The sequence below is a fragment of the Lactuca virosa genome, chromosome 2, assembly GCF_052849685.1.
Source record: "Lactuca virosa cultivar CGN04683 chromosome 2, Lactuca_virosa_CGN04683_v6, whole genome shotgun sequence".
NCBI classification, from domain to species: Eukaryota; Viridiplantae; Streptophyta; class Magnoliopsida; order Asterales; family Asteraceae; genus Lactuca; species Lactuca virosa.
In genome coordinates this window covers 262099907-262118487 of record NC_136427.1, presented here as the reverse complement: position 1 = coordinate 262118487, position 18581 = coordinate 262099907, and the positions used below count along the sequence as shown (strand labels likewise).

Below are 18581 nucleotides of genomic sequence, written 5' to 3'. Positions count from 1 at the left end.
TTCAATTGTATGCTCTCATCGTTTCTCGGCCATTAAACAGTATAACAATTGAATCTCTTCAAATGTCTGAATTATTATTCAGAAAATAGGAACCATTTTAACCTTCTTTGGGGCCAGTTTTGTAATTTACAATAAGAATTCCCTAAAAGATAGGTAAAGGTTTTACAAGACAAGATGCAAATCCAAGTATTGGATAAAGAATATTATTGTTACCGATTACTGATTTAACTATTAAAATGAGTTTTTTTTTTTTTTTTTTTTTTTTTTAATATTTGATCTTTCTGAAATAAATAATATACAAAAATGACCCAGACTAGAGTTTTATTTAGATCTTCAGGTCTTTGAATTTTTTTCCATTAGTATTTGAAACCCCAGATGCAAAACAAGGTATTTTAGCACGCCTAAATCCCTTTTTCAATATTCTACTCAAAACGAAATAAGAAACACAAACTGAAGCCCAATGGAACCTAAATCAAATGAGATATTGAGATTACATCAAAAGAACACACATTTGAGTGTGCATTCGCAGTCTTCTATAGTGTGTGTGTATTCAGATGAAGGCTTTAAATGATGGAAATGGACGTAGAAGAAATCAAGAAAGGCAAATTAATAATATTGGAGGAGAAACACACCAAACATGATGTATCGAGAGTAGATTTTGTCAAAAGAAAGGAAAGAATTAACGAGAAATTTTTAATTAACTACACAAGAAGCTTGTAACTTTTAAATCATTGGATTAATTAGGGTCTTGTGTAATTGACATCTCTTTGGCACCGCTCTTTTAATGCCATCAGTAACAGCTCCTCATTATCATTAATGGCTACGGGGAAGAAAGACGGTGACGTGGCTGCAAGGAAGACGGTGATGATGGAGCTTGACAGTTTTTTTAATTTTTTTTGGAACCGTCAATTTTAATTTTATTATAAGACACTCACTACCAAGTCACTAGTGAGAGTCACATATTACTGACAGTAATTTTAATTAATTTATAATTTTGTTATAAACACTATCTTTCTAATTAATTTATAATTGTTAAATTATTTTATTTATGAAGTTAACTGCTTGCAGTTTTTTATCAGTTAATTTGGGTTGGTGATTGATAGCCTCCATAAGAAGGCTTTATATAGATACAATATCTACAAATTTCAAGGCCTTGAGAACACACACACTCATATTATCTTAAAAAGAAAAAAAAAAAGTTTTCCACATACATGGAAGGAAACTTCTGTCTTAGATAGAACACTGAAAATCGCATAATTCTATCAATATCAATTTTGTTAGTATTTCGATTTCAAGTACGTTTCTTGTAAATTGATTCGTTGTAACACATATTTCTATTTCGTTTGTTTCTGTTTTTATTAGTTTTAAATTGATTGTATATTTTTGTGCGTACGAGTAACTTGTTGTGTCTCGGCATAATCCCTTATAACGCCTACCTGAGATATAGTTTGGCATCAACAAAGCCTTGCAGGCCCAGCTAGGGACGGTTTTCAGTTTTCAAAATGTTATATTCCTTTAATAAACAAAAATATAATTTTCACAAGGTTCTTCTAATAAAACTTGAGATAATATTTTTAACTGATTGAAAAAGTAAATAAATTAATGTCAAAAGTCATCTTCGACATGCGCGCATACACAAAAAATGAAACGAAATTAGTATAATAATTAGTAACGTACCAACCACCAAATTAGATAAAACCTGATATAACATTATTTATTGTATTATATTGAGATGTTTTATTTGAACTCTGTTGATTAATAACCTTTTTTTTCCTGGTTGTAACATGTTTTGATTAGTTCATCTATATGTGAAAATACTTGATTATAATTTAAAAAATATTTACATAAGAATTTTGATGTGAAAAATGGGGTACATATAATTTGTTTATGTAGAAACTAAGTAACAAATACAATTGAACCTCATTCCATCTCCTACTCTCCTAGTAACCGAATGCATGAGAGAATAGAGATTATAGTTTCTTGAAGATCCCATATTCGACGAGTTCAATTCATTTAAAAACATTTTGCAAACAAAACTACCACTAATTAACTTTAGTAAGCATTAGACGATTAGTATGATCAAAAACTCAAATCGCTACATTGTTCATTGAGTTTACTCGTTGATTAAACGTACGTTCACGCAAAACAATCTAGAGAGTCTAGTTTCGGCTTTCCAGACAATTCAAGTCTAAGATCAACGTGTTATCCGTTCATGCAGCACACTCTTTGGAGATGAGGCTTCGCATATACTAATAAAATGTAAAAGGTTTTTGAACTAATTAACAACATAATCATCATAAAAAAATTAAACACGAATACAAAAACTACATGCAAATTAAGATCTTTTGAAGTTTAACATCAAATAAGATAATCATATACCGGCCGTGGGTAAAGACGTAGGACACCCGGTCCGGATGACACTTGCATCGAGTATATATAATGGTCGCGGGAGAAAATCAAGGCAGTACCCTAACCGGTGGAGTAGAAGCGGCGGGCAGTCTGACCCATATCATCATTTTCATTCCCTGGGAACAGTAGTTCAACATGGGGCATAAGAACATATATTCACCTGTTTCTGGTAATGTTACCAACGCCGGCCCTTCTTCGTAAGCGTTTACTGGCGAAAGGGTGGATTCACAATGACTGTACTCATCCGAAAGCACTTGGTGCACATTGTACATTTCTGATTCAAAATCGAAATCTGCATGTTTTTTTAGTTCAAAGTAACGAAATTGAAGAAGCTTTTGAAGAGAGATTATTAGGGAGTACGTACAGAGAACGTCGCCAGGGAAGAAGGTTTGAGAAGTCGACCAGTTGTTGTAGAAGTGAACGCTCGGAGGGATCGACCAGATGGAGCCTCCTACAATGTGTTTCCCGCCACCGGCGGATGCAGTAAAGAGTAGTATAATTATTAAAGCTAGTGGAATTACTGCCGTTGCTTTTGAAAACCAATAGTCGCCGTGCGCCCCCATTGCCCACCGGATCCAGGAGAGGAGAGAGTGTATGTACGCAGTTGTAAGAAACGACGTAATGGTATGACGGTTACTGCAAATAAATTACAGTTTTCCTTGGAAAATGTATGGTTTTTAATTTTTTTTCTTTTCATAAATCACGTTTATATCTACATTCCTATTCACCTATCTAATTTTCGTCGGAACCAATTCACAACTAAACTGTAAAACTAATCTTGTTAGTATTATGTTGTTAGTATTTTGTTGTTAGAAGTCCAAAAAAAAATTGTTTTACTTTCAAGTGCTGTAACTGTGGTTGAGATAACGAGTTTAAACTGTTAACTGTTTGTCAACTAGTGTTATACACTACGAGAAAAAAGAGAATTAGCGGCGACTTTAGATGCCAGTAAAGGCTGACAGAGTCGCTGGTAAAGGTAATAGCGACGACATGTCTCCGGTAAAAAGTCGCCGATAATGCTCTGTCGCTATTGCTCAAAATGTCGTCAGTAATACCATATGTTGTTCTTGTCGCCGGTAATTCCCTCTGTTATTGGTAATAGTGTCGCCGGTAATAACCATTTTTTATAATTTTTATTAAATCAATGATTCTGGGTGCAAAAAAACCAATACATAACGACATTAAATGCAGAAAAAATTACATAATAACATTCGATTAGGTACCAAATAGTGTTATAATTAATTTCATACCAAAATAAATAACCAAAGTTTTATAATTCCAACAAGTACCAAAGTGTCACGACAAGTCTAACATACAAAACATAAACTAATTATCCGACGAACCATCACCTCCATTCCCGTCGTTTCCTCCTTGATCTTTCCCTGATTGAAAAAACGTATAAAGCTCATCTCTACACGATGGGTCGTTGAGCATTGCTCGAAAATTTTCCAACTACATGATAAATAACAACATATATAAACTTATAAGTTAAATTATCAAACATAAACAAAAACTACCAAATCAACATGCATTTATTATTCCAAAGTACATTGCTATTTTTAAACTAGGGACAAAAAACTAAAGTACATTGCTAATTCTTGCACTTATAACATAAACACAATTACAAACACAATTACCAAATCAACATGCATTTATTGATCATTATATAGATACATAAGACTTTGAATTTAAATAATCTACTATTTTGTGATAAAGAACCTTAAATACAATAAATACCAAAGTATATTGTTATTTCGTGCACTTAAATACAAGAAATACCAAAAGTACATTGTTATTTTTTGCAATTGGGACAAAAACACAATTACCAAATCAACATCCATTTATTGATACCAAAGTACATTGCTATTTTTAAACTATGGACAAAAAACCAAAGTACATTGTTATTTCTTGCACTTAAAACATAAACACAATTACCAAATCGACACGCATTTATTGATCATTATATAGATACATGAGACTTTGGAATTAAATAATCTAATTTTTTCATGCTAAAGAACCTTAAATACAAGAAATACCAAAGTACATTGCTATTTCTTACACTTAAATATAAGAAATACCAAAAGTACATTGCTATTTCTTGCACTTGGGAAAAAAACACAATTACCAAATCAAAATGCATTTATTCATGCCAAAGTACATTGCTATTTTTAAACTAAGACAAAAAAAACTAAAGTACATTGCTATTTCTTGCACTTGGGACAAAAAACCAATTACCAACGCTTTTAGCAAATAATCACCACAAACCAAAACTACCAAATTAATATGCATTTATTGAAATTAAATAATCTTGTTTTACCTTTGATGGTTGTGATGACTGTGGTGGTGGCTGCGATGGTTGTATAATCAGCGGAATAACATAATGTTTTTGGCTGATGTCTCTAATATGACCATGTCGTTCACCTAATACTCTCTCGAAAGTAGCTCTTTCTTGAGCGGGTGTTAACTATCTTTCACCTTCTGGTCCTTGTGTTTGTTCTAAGAGCTCTTCCACTACCCGATTATGTGATTTCCAAAAGTGATTAATAATCCACATTGTTTTTTTTATAAAAAGATAGCATTCTCAATAATAACATCTTACCTTATATGTATCATATTGTTTTTTTCTATTTGAGCATTGTACTTTTTTTATATTTTTCTTATTTATAACATGTTTTTCAATTATAGCATTGTATTTTAAATAATTATATCATGTTGTTTTTTATTGTAGTAGTTTACTTTATGTTTTCATTGCTAATAATAGCATCCTACTTTATTATTATTATTATTATTATTATTATTATTATTATTATTATTATTTTTATTTTTATAGTCTACATTGTTTTTTTTATAAAAAAATTGTATTCACAATAATAGCATCTTACTTTATATGTATTACATTGTTTTTGTCTATTTGAGCATTGTACTTTACTTATATTTTTGTTATTTATAATATTTTTTTTCAATTATAGCATTGTACTTTAAACAATTATATTATGTTGTTTTCTATTGTAGTGGTTTACTTTATGTTTTCATTGTGTTTACAATCCACATTGTTTTTTTATAAAAAACTAGCATTCTCAATAATAGCATCTTACTTTATATGTATTACATTGTTGTTTTCTATTTGAGCATTGTACTTTTTATATATTTTTGTTATTTATAACATTTTTTTTTGTTTTTTTTTTCATATGTAACATTGTATTTTAAAAAATTATATTATGTTATTTTCTATTGTAGTGGTTTACTTTATGTTTTCATTGCTAATAATAGCATCCTACTTTATTTGTTTTTTTTTACAATCCACATTTTTTTTATTAAAAAAAATAATTCTCAATAATAGCATCTTACTTTATATGTATTACATTGTTTTTTTTTCTATTTGAGCATTGTACTTTTTATATATTTTTGTTATTTATAACATTTTTTTTTCAATTATAACATTGTATTTTAAAAAATTATATTATGTTGTTTTCTATTGTAGTGGTTTACTTTATGTTTTCATTGCTAATAATAGCATCCTACTTTATTTGTTTTTTTTTTTCTTTACAATCGACATTGTTTGTTTTTTATAAAAAATAGCATTCTCAATAATAGCATCTTACTTTATATGTTTTTTTCAATAAGAGCGTCCTACAATAATAGCATTCTCAATACATATATCAAATACACAATAGCATCCTACTTATACCAAAAACACATGCTTTCACATACATACATATATAATAACATCAAATACATATACTTTCACATACACATACTACATATACACCAAATACACATACATTCTCAATACATATATCAAATAAACAATAACATCCTACTTATACCAAAAACACATGCTTTCGCATACCTACATAATAACATCAAATACACATACTTTCACATACCCATACCACATATACACCAAATACACATACATTCTAAATACATTCATCAAATACACAATATCATCCTACTTATACCAAAAACACATATTTTCACATACATACGTAATAACATCTTACTTATACCAAATACACAAATTTTCACACACATACACCAAATTCACATATACATATAATAAATACACACATATACCACATATACACCAAATACACATATTTTTGCAATTAATCTCCAAAATCAGTAAATAAAACCTATGGCGGCCAAAAATCAGTAGTTAGTGTATTGGTGGTGGTAGTTGTCGCTGGTGACAGCAACAGCCGGGGGTAGCGGCGGTGAGAATGGAGGAAAAAGCTTTTTGAAAAAAATGCAATTAATCACAAATACTTCTGGAAATCGACATTAAAATAGAAAGAAAGGAAGAAATGAGGAAGGAAACACGAACCTTGGAGGAGGAAATCGAAAGTAGCAACTGTTTTGGTCGAAAATTGATCAAATATAATTCAACCAAATTATATTAGAGGTTGTGATGTTTGGATAATGCAAGTATAGAATAATAATCAAAGTGAAACAAGTGAGTTACATGGAAATCCCCTTATCCTTTGTAGGATCTCCAACATAAAACCTCGAGTGGTGATAATGATCACCTGCCTTGTTGCTTTTTATTGATTTTAATCTGAGATTACAGAGATGATGAAGATAACACGAGTACAAGTGTGATAATAGAGCTAATCGTGTGTGTAGTGTGAAATTTACAGGTGTTATTTATAGTCTAAGCTGAATAATAAGAAGTCTGATATTTCCGGGATCCTTCTTGAACAAGCATTTACATGTTGTTTGACTTGGTATTTCTGGGTCTTAAGCTTGGTTAAAATGATTCTCCGTTGAGAATGAGTATTGTGTTGACTAAGTCGGCACATATGAGAAAAAGAAAGAAGAATATAGTCGTTATAAGTGTTAGGAAATATTAGCGAAAATAGTTAGGATCCTGAGATATGTTTAAGGATCCTGAGGTTTTAGGAATATTAAGGATCCTGAATATGATTCTGGGATCCTGCCCCTAGCAGCAACATTGTCGGTGGCCGGAGAGGGGAATTTTTCGGTGGCCACTGGTATCTCTTCTACTATGGGGCTGTTAATTGAGGGAGAATCGTCGGAGATAGGGAGAATCATCAGAGCAAATGAGAAAATGGAAAAAAAATGAGAGCATAAGGTAGGAAGAGGAAGTGATTGGGGTGTAATGACCAATAGCGGCGACACCCAATAGCGGCGACAAGTAAACTAATACCGGCGACACGAACCAATAGGGGTGACATACGACGAGTGAAATGAAGGCGCATCTTTATTCGACCTTTAACGGCGAAAATTTTAGGTCTTTAGCGGCGACTTTATGTCACCGGTATTGGTTTTATGCGAAAGCTAGTACCTCTGTCATTGGATTAGATACACGATCGAACGGTTGGGGTTTACCAGAAGGTGAGAACGCGGATTCGGTCCACTAAGCATCATCGGGGACGCAATTAGCAGCGACAAGCACCTTTAGCCGCGACAAATTGATAAGTCGACGCTAAAGGTCCTTGTCACCACTAAAGGCGTTACCGGTAATTCCTTTATTTCTTGTGGTGATACTCATTATATGTAAGGACCTACTGATGTAAAAACAGGAAACTAAGGCTTTCAAGATACAAACAATCAGTCTAAGAAAAGAAGCGCTTTACAACCTCCTTGTTAATCGTGGAAAAGTCCCCCTTAACTAGGGTTTCGTATTAAATGACAATATAGATACAATAGTGTTACATAAGGGACCCTACACCATACAAGATGTATAACTAACACACCCCCTCACTTTGAGCATGGGGTTTGCGAATGTTTAAACTGCCCCTAAAGTATAGAAATAACTGTGTAGGAAGGCTCTTAGTAAATATGTCTGCAAACTGGTAAAGTTGATGGCACATGCGAAACATGCACATGTCCAATAGGAACACGTTCCCTAACAAAATGTAAATCTATTTCCACATGCTTGCTATGTTAAAGTTGTACAAGGTTAGACTATAAATATATATCACTCACATTATCGCAAAACACAAACGTTTCTTTAGGAAATGGATATGATAACTCATGGAGAAGGTTACGAAGCCATACAGCCTCAGCAACCATGTAACACCCGGTTCCTAGGTATTTTTCATTCGTGGCTCAAAATATTCAATTCTTGCAAAATTGGCCCTTACATTGAGCGTACATAAGGTGTACGAAGGGTGTAAGTCATTAAAGTGGAACGCGGGAACTTCATGCCCTACGTAGGGCCTACAAATCTTACGCAGTGCGTACTCATGCTGATTTCAAAACCCTATTTTTTAGGGTTGAGACCCTATTTTAAGGACCTTAATTCCTTGAGGCCTCCCTTATCTTCGACCTCTACTTCCAAAGCAGTCACTTTGAAACGCTAGACACTTTATGAGAATCTTGAGCATTTTGAGTGAGTTTTTGTGTGTTTTATAAAGAAGGAACCCATTCGAGAAGCATTGGGGAGTTTGAAGCTTGATGTTCCAAAACTTTCATCCTATTTGTAAGCCTTAGAATGTATAAAGCTTGAACTTTTATGATTCCTTGGTTTATATCTAGTTTAGCTTAGAGTTTTGCATGCTTTTGGTGATGGGTTTTGAGCATTCTAACACTCCTATGGTGTACATGCAACCCTATAAACCTTGGATCTATGTATTCTCTATTATACATGCAAATATTAAATATTCCAAGGTTTCATCCTAACTAGCATAATATGAAGTATATACAATACAAGAATCTAGTAGAATGACATACCTTTTGATGGAGCTTGAAGTCTTTAACCTTTAAGAGCCTAGTGCCCCAAGTGTTGCACCTCAAATGGTTCACACAACACCAAGAACCCTTGGAATAACTTGAGAATAAGGATACTTGCACCAAAATCAGTTTTACCCTCTTGTGTACACACACTAGTGCCATTTCATGAACTAGGGGACCTCTTTATATATTGTAGAGGATTAGGGTTACATTCATGTAAACCCTAATACCCATGACCTTTCATTTCCATAGGATCCATGTGTAACATCCGGAATTCCAGGTATTATATTTTATCATTTATTTTTGAGAAAAGAAAGGGACTCGACGAGTCGAGTCGTAGACTCGTCGAGTAGGACCGCGAATGCTGACTGGATTTAATGAATGGACTCGGCAAGTCGATGTGTGGACTCGGCGAGTCCGCGCTGTAAAATGAAACCCTAAATCTCAGGGCCCGAGCCCTATTTGAAGGCCTTTATGGCCTCCATTTGCGGCTACCTGTCCAGAGAGAGTACCCCTTGAGAGCTTGAGCGAGTTGAGAGGGAGATAAAGCCATATTGATCGATTTTGGTGTAACTTAGCAAATGAGAAGTTGTTTCCAGCAAGAGGAGGTCAAGGGAGCTGTGGATCCAGAGTTTTCAAGTTCAGATCTACGCTGTTGAGGTATCTAATCGAACTCCTTTTCTGTTTTGGGTTAAGATCTATGATCTAGGGCTTCCTTTGCACCATTTTGAGTTAGATTGTGAAGCATAGGGGGTCCCTTTGAGTATAGATGATAGATCTGGACCTTGAGAGGTCCAAAAGGTCCCAAGCTTCCAGCTTTGTGAGGTTTCATGTGAGCCTTGAGAGTAAAATCACATTTAAAAGGTTATTCCTCCATTTTTGGTCTTATAAGCATTGCATGAACGTAAAGTTTGAACCTTTACGTGACTTTCGAGTGTTAAAAGGATGGATCTACTGTTTGGTGAAGCAGATCTGACCTCAAGAGATCTTTTGAGAGTTTTCATGGGAGGAACTCGCCGAGCCCATAAGGGACTCGACGAGTCGAGTCGGGTTGCCCCGCGACTCGCGACCTGTGGCGACCCGTGGAGTATAGGGTTGACTCAGCGAGTCAAGTGAGGACAGGGGCGAGGAGGACATGCATGTACTCGCCGAGTCACTCTAGTGCACTCGGCGAGTCCGGTCAATGTTGACCGTTGACTTTTGTTGACTTTTAGCGTTAGTCAGTGTTGGGACTTATGAGCCATTAGAGGGGCATAATGGTCTTTTACCCTTCTTAGAGAACTTATAGAGATGGGGTGGCCTAGCCTTTAGAAGTTGTATTAATTAGAGTAATTATTTATGTGATTAGGCAAAGGCTAGTGCAGTATTTCAGAGTTCGAGGTTTACCGAGTTACCCGAGGTGAGTCTTCTCACTATACATTACCTAGAGTGGTATTTATGTGTAGACCAGAGGGTCTTGTATGCTATGTGTATATATGAGATTATGTGCATTGTGTTATATGTATGCTATGTGTTGAACAGACCGGGCCGGAGGGCCCAACGATATAGACCGGGTCGGAGGACCCAACGATATAGACCGGACCGAAGGGTCCAACGACACAGACTGGACCGAAGGGTCCGACGAGCTATGACCGGACCAGAGGGTCCAACGAGCTACGAGACTGGAGGGTCCCGCTGAGACACATCGACCGGAGGGTCGTATTATAGCCTCGAGTGGCGTATGTGTTGTATGTGGTATTTTGGGGAACTCACTAAGCATTTATGCTTACAGCTGTTGTGTTATGTGTTTCAGGTACTAGCGAGGATCGCGGGAAGGCGCCGGCATGATCCGTACACACTGAGAGGATTTATGTATTCGAGGATCTTGGGATTTGTTTATTGTGAAACATGTGATACTTTGGGTTACTATGATATTTTATGAATGAAAGTATGTTTTTAAAATGAAAAATTGTTTTGAAGATTTACGTTGTTACAAGTTGGTATCAGAGCCTTGGTTTGAGAGACTCGGATACACCTCCGGGCGTATCTGAACTCAAACTGAGGATTTGAGAGAATTTTTCATAAAAGAAACAATTTTTCCAAAAGAGTAAAGGACTTTTGAGAAAAGCAGAACGGATCAGTGTGTACGATCAGTCAGCGCCTGAACGGTGATTTCCCAAAATACCCTTACATTATGTGTTATGAGATATGATATGCATGCTAGAATAGGCTAGGTATTCATATTAGGACTATAGTGGCCTGATTTGTGATGCCTTAGACTAGGAGTTACTGCTACTATGAGATACTTCGAGAATAAGTAGGTAGCAGCGAGGAATTTATGAGTGGTCTACTAGAGAGTAGTCTGAGTTCAGTGAGATATAGAGTACTTGTGATCTGGGATCCTAGGAGGAGGACTTGGGGTGAATACCGATGCGCTGTGGAAGGTAGTATAATGGCCCGTACTACTGGAAACACAGGATCGGTGAGCAGTCCAAGTAAGAATCCTTAGGGTGCTGAAGAACAAGTAGGGTTGAGTATCGAGTGCGAGTATACTCGAACGAGTCTCTGATTCTTTTGTATTGTGTTTCAGAGACATCATGGTTGGGACGCGCCACCGCCCAGGAGACAGTGGTACCAATGGTACCAGCGATGAGGAGATTCGTAGGTTGATTCACGAGGAGGTGGCTGCAGCCATTCGAGCTGAGATACCAGAGATGTGCGGGTCTATCAAGACCACGCTGATCGAGACTTTTGATGAACGGTACGCTGCTCTTACTGAGGCTGCTGTTGCTGCGGCCACCGCAGCCGTCGCTGTTGCCAGGCCGCAGGGGGGGTGACTCGTTGCTGTACCGAGAGTTCAACAACATGAAGCCACCAGAGTTTGATGGGACGCAGGACCCGATTGCTGCGATGAGGTGGATTTCTGATATCGAGGGATGCTTCTACACCTGCTCGTGTCCGGAGCATCTGAGGGTTCGGTTTGCGCTGAACCAGCTTCGCTTGGGAGCGAAGGACTGGGGGAAGTTTGTAACGGCAGACTTCACTACGACAGAGCATACTGCGGTGACCTGGGAGAGGTTCACCACGATGTTTCGAGATAAGTATGTTCCTCCTATGGAGAGGGAACGACTGGCCCAGGAGTTCTTATCCCTCAAGCAGGGAACTGAGTCTGTGACGGTGATTACGAGGATGTTTCACGAGAGGGAGTTGTTTTGCCCTGAGCACGTGTCGACTGAGCAGGCACGTATGAGACGGTACTTGAGCATACTGAGTAGGGATATCCGTGAGTTCGTGGCGAACTCGTCATACCGGACATTTGCCGAGCTTCAGGCCAATGCCCGGAAGCGAGAGATTGAGCTGGAGACTCAGGTCAGGGAGGAGGCCGAGTCTCAGAGGAGGGACAGGCGACCGACACAGGCGCAGCCGGCAGCCAAGCGGGCAAAGCCCGCTGATTCGAGATCTGGGGGTTCGAAGGGCCGTACTTGTGGGAAGTGCGGCAAGAGTCACAAGGGGATGTTCAGAGCTGGGGTGTGTTACAAGTGTGGGAAGGAGGGGCATTTCGCGAGGGATTGCCCCAAGGGATTCTCGGTTTGCTTTCATTGCAACCAGACCGGCCATCGGAAGGCCGAGTGCCCTCAGCTACTACAGGGATCAGCACATGGATCTACACCTGCTGCTAGAGCTACCGAGGTCCGGCCAGTGAAGGCCGAGGCACCAAAGGCTCGCGGGAGAGCCTTCTAGTTGACAGCGGAGGAGGTCCGCGCAGCGCCCGATGTCGTGGCCGGTATGTATTCTTTTACTTACCTACTTTGAGTTTGAGATTTTGTGCTTATATTGTGTTATGCTTAGGTACTTTTCTTGTGAGTTCTGTACCTACGTTGGTGTTATTCGACTCGGGTGCGAGTCGATCTTTCGTGTCATTAGCATTTAGTCAGCACATCAGTGTTCAGCGAGAGGCGTTGAGTCGACCTCTACGAGTTTCTATAGCCGACGAGCGAGCGGTGTATGCTACTGAGGTGATCCGAGGTTGCGTACTCGAGATCTTCGGCGTTGAGTTTCCGATTGATTTGGTCCCAATTGCGATGGGAGATGTCTGTGTCATCGTGGGCATGGACTGGTTGAGCAGGTTTGGAGCGGTTATCGACTGCGAGCGACAGTTGGTGACCATACGAGACCCTAGTGGGGGAGTTCTTACGGTGTACGGCGAGGGTACCCGTTCAGGGTCAACATTCTGTTCGGCTGCTAGAGCGAGGCAGAGTCTACAGCAGGGCTGTAGTGGGCTTGTGGCCTACGTGATGGACACACGAGTAGCAACGGAGAGGCCTAGTTCTGTTGATGATGTGCCGATAGTGCGTGAGTTCCCGGACGTTTTCCCCGAGGAGTTGCCGGGTGTGCCTCCCGAGAGGCAGGTGGATTTTCGCATCGATTTGGTTCCGGGAGCAGCGCCTATCGCCAAGGCGCCCTATCGCCTTGCGCCACCAGAGATGCAGGATTTATCCTCACAGCTTCAGGAGTTGTTGGGGAAGGGATTTATCAGACCGAGTAGCTCGTCGTGGGGAGCGCCGATCCTTTTTGTCAAGAAAAAGGATGGTTCACACCGGATGTGCATTGATTACCGGGAGTTGAACAAGTTAACGGTCAAGAACCGTTACCCACTGCCGAGGATTGATGATCTATTTGATCAGTTGCAGGGAGCATCTTGGTTCTCCAAGATTGATCTGAGGTCTGGATATCATCAGATGAGAGTGCGTGATGAGGATATCCAGAAGACGACGTTCAGGACTCGTTACGGGCATTACGAGTTCGTGGAGATGCCTTTCGGGCTCACCAATGCACCGGCAGCGTTCATGGATCTCATGAACAGGGTGTGTAGGCCGATGTTGGATCGATCGGTGATCGTGTTCATCGATGACATATTGGTGTATTCGAGGTCCAGAGAGCAGCATGAGGAGCATTTGAGGGAGATCTTCGGAGTTCTGAGATTGGAGAGGCTTTACGCCAAATTCTCCAAGTGTGATTTCTGGTTACGAGAGGTCCAGTTCCTGGGACATCTCGTTAATCAGAATGGGATATTGGTCGATCCGGCCAAGATTGAGGCGGTGATGAGTTGGGAGGTGCCGAGATCCCCCACCGAGATCAGGAGTTTTCCTGGGTTGACCGGCTATTATAGGATATTTATTAAAGATTTCTCCAAGATCGCCGTGCCTCTCACCAGGTTGACCCGGAAGGGCGTTACTTTTTTGTGGGGTCCTGAGCAGCAGGCCTCGTTCGAGACTCTTCGCCAGAGGTTATGCGAAGCCCCGGTGTTATCCCTTCCAGAGGGAATGGATGATTTTGTGGTGTACTGCGACGCATCGATATCAGGGTTGGGTGCGGTGCTCATGCAGAGAGGGCATGTGATAGCGTATGCATCGAGGCAGCTAAAGCCTCATGAGACGAGGTATCCCACCCACGATCTGGAGTGGGGGGCAGTGGTGTTCGCCCTCAAGATCTGGCGCCATTACCTGTACGGGGTTCGGTGTACCATATACACGGACCATAAGAGTTTGAAGTATCTGATGGATCAGCCCAACCTGAATATGTGCCAGAGGAGATGGTTGGATGTGGTAAAGGATTACGATTGTGAGATCCTGTACCACCCGGGCAAGGCTAATGTTGTAGCTGATGCGCTGAGTCGTAGGGCGGAGAGTGCCCCGATTCGAGACACTTGTATGCGATTGACAGTGATGACTCCGGTGTTGGACACCATTCGGGAGGCCCAGGCAGAGGCCGTGAGACCGGAGAACCGCAAGAGAGAGCGGGTGATTGGGCAGGTACCTGAGTTTGTTACCGATAGTCGTGGGCTGATGACCTTTCAGGGTCGGATTTGGGTGCCGTATGCAGGCGGGACGCGCGCCACTTTGATGGAGGAGGCGCACCGGTCGAGGTTCTCGATCCATCCCAGGGCCACTAAGATGTATTTGGACCTGAAGAGGGACTATTGGTGGCCCTGTATGAAGAGGGATGTAGCATGGTTTGTTGAGAGGTGCTTGACCTGTCGCAGGGTTAAGGCCGAGCACCAGCGTCCGCATGGCAAGTTGCAGCCACTTGACGTTCCCCAATGGAAGTGGGAACATATTTCTATGGATTTTATCACCAAATTGCCGAGGACCGCACGGGGTGTCGATGCAATTTGGGTGATCGTCGACCGGCTGACGAAGAGCGCGCATTTCCTTGTTATCAGTGAGAGCTCTTCTGCCGAGAGGCTGGCAGTGTTGTATGTGAGGGAGGTGGTATCGCGACATGGGGTGCCGATCTCGATTGTGTCGGATTGAGATGTACGTTTCACTTCCAGGTTCTGGAAGAAGTTCCACGAGGAGTTGGGTACGAGGTTGCATTTCAGTACCGCCTACCACCCCCAGACGAACGGACAGAGTGAGCGGACGATTCAGACGCTCGAGGACATGCTTCGAGCATGTGTGTTGGACTCCGGAGGGAGCTGGGACACATACCTACCATTGGCTGAGTTTTCCTATAACAACAGCCACCATTCGAGCATTGGTATGCCTCCCTTCGAGTTGTTGTATGGGAGGAGGTGTCGGACTCCCATTTGCTGGGGAGAGGTAGGGCAGCGTGTGATGGGTAGCACTGAGATAGTGCTTCAGACAACAGAGCAGATACAGCAGGTTAGACAGAGGTTATTGACAGCTCAGAGTCGCCAGAAGAGTTATGCGGATAGGCGACGATCCGAGCTTGAGTTCCAGGTGGGAGATTTCGTACTCCTGAAGGTATCTCCTTGGAAAGGAGTGATCCGATTCAGGAAGAGGGGCAAGTTGGGGCCCCGGTACATCGGTCCGTTCAGGGTGACTGCGAGGGTAGGCAGAGTAGCATATCGATTGGAGCTACCTGCGGAGTTGAGCCAGATTCATGATACCTTCCACGTATCTTAGTTGAGGAAGCGCATAGCCGACGAGTCGGTGGTGGTACCACTGGAGGATATTCAGGTGGATGCGAGCCTGAATTATGCTGAGAGGCCAATCGCGATCCGGGATCGGAAAATCAAGGTTCTGAGGAACAAGGAGGTGTCCCTGGTACAGGTCCAGTGGCAACATCGGAGGGGGTCCGAGCTGACTTGGGAGCCGGAGTTAGAGATGCGTGAGCAGCATCCAGAGTTGTTTGTGGAGCAAGACTTCGAGGACGAAGTCTATTCTAGCGGGGGAGAATTGTAACATCCGGAATTCGAGGTATTATATTTTATCATTTATTTTTGAGAAAATAAAGGGACTCGACGAGTCGAGTCATAGACTCGTCGAGTAGGACCGCGAATGCTGACTGGATTTAATGAATGGACTCGGCGAGTCGATGCGTGGACTCGGCGAGTCCGCGCTGTAAAATGAAACCCTAAATCTCAGGGCCTGAGCCCTATTTAAAGGCCTTTATGGTCTCCATTTGCGGCTACCTGTCCAGAGAGAGTACCCCTTGAGAGCTTGAGCGAGTTGAGAGGGAGATAAAGCCATATTGATCGATTTTGGTGTAACTTAGCAAAAGAGAAGTTGTTTCCAGCAAGAGGAGGTCAAGGGAGCTGTGGATCCAGAGTTTTCTAGTTCAGATCTACGCTGTTGAGGTATCTAATCGAACTACTTTTCTGTTTTGGGTTAAGATCTATGATCTAGGGCTTCCTTTGCACCATTTTGAGTTAGATTGTGAAGCATAGGGGGTCCCTTTGAGTATAGATGATAGATCTGGACCTTAGAGGTCCAAAAGGTCCCAAGCTTCCAGCTTTGTGAGGTTTCATGTGAGCCTTGAGAGTAAAATCACATTTAAAAGGTTATTCCTCCATTTTTGGTCTTATAAGCATTGAATGAACGTAAAGTTTGAACCTTTACGTGACTTTCGAGTGTTAGAAGGATGGATCTACTGTTTGGTGAAGCAGATTTGACCTCAAGAGATCTTTTGAGAGTTTTCATGGGAGGAACTCGCCGAGCCCATAAGGGACTCGACGAGTCGAGTTGGGTTGCCCTGCGACTCGCGACCTGTGGCGACCCGTGGAGTATAGGGTTGACTCAGCGAGTCAAGTGAGGACAGGGGCGAGGAGGACAGACATGTACTCGCCGAGTCACTCTAGTGCACTCGGCGAGTCCGGTCAATGTTGACCGTTGACTTTTGTTGACTTTTAGGGTTAGCCAGTGTTGGGACTTATGAGCCATTAGAGGGGCAGAATGGTCTTTTACCCTTCTTAGAGAACTTATAGAGAGGGGGTGGCCTAGCCTTTAGAAGTTGTATTAATTAGAGTAATTATTTATGTGATTAGGCGAAGGCTAGTGCAGTATTTCAGAGTTCGAGGTTTACCGAGTTACCCGAGGTGAGTCTTCTCACTATACATTACCTAGAGTGGTATTTATGTGTAGACTAGAGGGTCTTGTATGCTACGTGTATATATGAGATTATGTGCATTGTGTTATATGTATGCTATGTGTTGAACAGACCGGGTCGGAGGCCCAACGATATAGACCGGGTCGGAGGACCCAACGATATAGACCGGACCGAAGGGTCCAACGACACAGACTGGACCGAAGGGTCCGACGAGCTATGACCGGACCAGAGGGTCCAACGAGCTACGGGACTGGAGGGTCCCGCTGAGACACATCGACCGGAGGGTCGTATTATAGCCTCGAGTGGCGTATGTGTTGTATGTGGTATTTTGGGGAACTCACTAAGTATTTATGCTTACAGCTGTTGTGTTATGTGTTTCAGGTACTAGCGAGGATCGCGGGAAGGCGCCGGCATGATCTGTACACACTGAGAGGATTTATGTATTCGAGGATCTTGGGATTTGTTTATTGTGAAACATGTGATACTTTGGGTTACTATGATATTTTATGAATGAAAGTATGTTTTTAAAATGAAAAATTGTTTTGAAGATTTACGTTGTTACACCATGGGTTAAACACTCCATGGACTATCCATGAAGGCTTAGCCCAACCTAAATGAACTTATATATATAAGAGTCCATATTTAATTAGTTCCTTTTTTATCACTAAATTGATTCTAAATTAATTCTTGATCAATACTAATTAAATAATATGATTCCATATTAATATATTAGAACTTATAATATATTAATATAAATCATAAGTATCCTTTTTTCTCATTTTGTCTATCCAATTGTTCCGATGCCATGCAACCCAAATGGACCATGCCAAATCGGGTCAAGTACATACCAATTATAGTTATGGACTTAGACACTAATCCAACAGTCTCCCACTTGGATAAGTCTAAAGTTATTATTGTGTATGACTCCAAAACCTGACTAGCAATCGTAACTCTTAAAGCCGATGTCAAACTCTGACCTAGTCAATGACTTGTCCATTAGATAAGGGATCATATATTCCTCCATTCTAGATATCATATGGACTGAGACATGGATTATAATCATTCTCTCTGTCCATCTGTTGTTTCCCGATATCCGATTTATGACGACTGACTAATTGAACAAATCAAATCAGTCCAAGCTT

General features: G+C 40.7%; 1 protein-coding gene and 1 long non-coding RNA gene across 3 annotated transcripts; one reads left to right on the top strand and one right to left on the bottom strand.

Moving 5' to 3' along the window:
• Nucleotides 1–2469: 2469 nt before the first annotated feature.
• LOC145158458 (early nodulin-like protein 15) lies at nt 2470–2972 on the bottom strand. Its single transcript, XM_079077353.1, has 3 exons — nt 2774–2972; nt 2570–2701; nt 2470–2525 (listed from the first exon to the last, which is right to left on the bottom strand). Exons 1-3 carry the CDS (start codon nt 2970–2972, stop codon nt 2470–2472), a joined length of 387 nt encoding a protein of 128 aa, XP_078933479.1.
• A 6759-nt stretch (nt 2973–9731) lies between these two features.
• Nucleotides 9732–17883, top strand: LOC145156967 (uncharacterized). Of its 2 annotated transcripts, none has more exons than XR_013737012.1 (3): nt 9732–9768; nt 17378–17428; nt 17821–17883. It is a non-coding gene; the product is annotated as an uncharacterized LOC145156967 (long non-coding RNA). The 2 variants fall into 2 exon arrangements; XR_013737013.1 differs by lacking the exon at nt 9732–9768 and adding an exon at nt 16670–16690.
• The last annotated feature ends 698 nt before the right edge of the window (nt 17884–18581 follow it).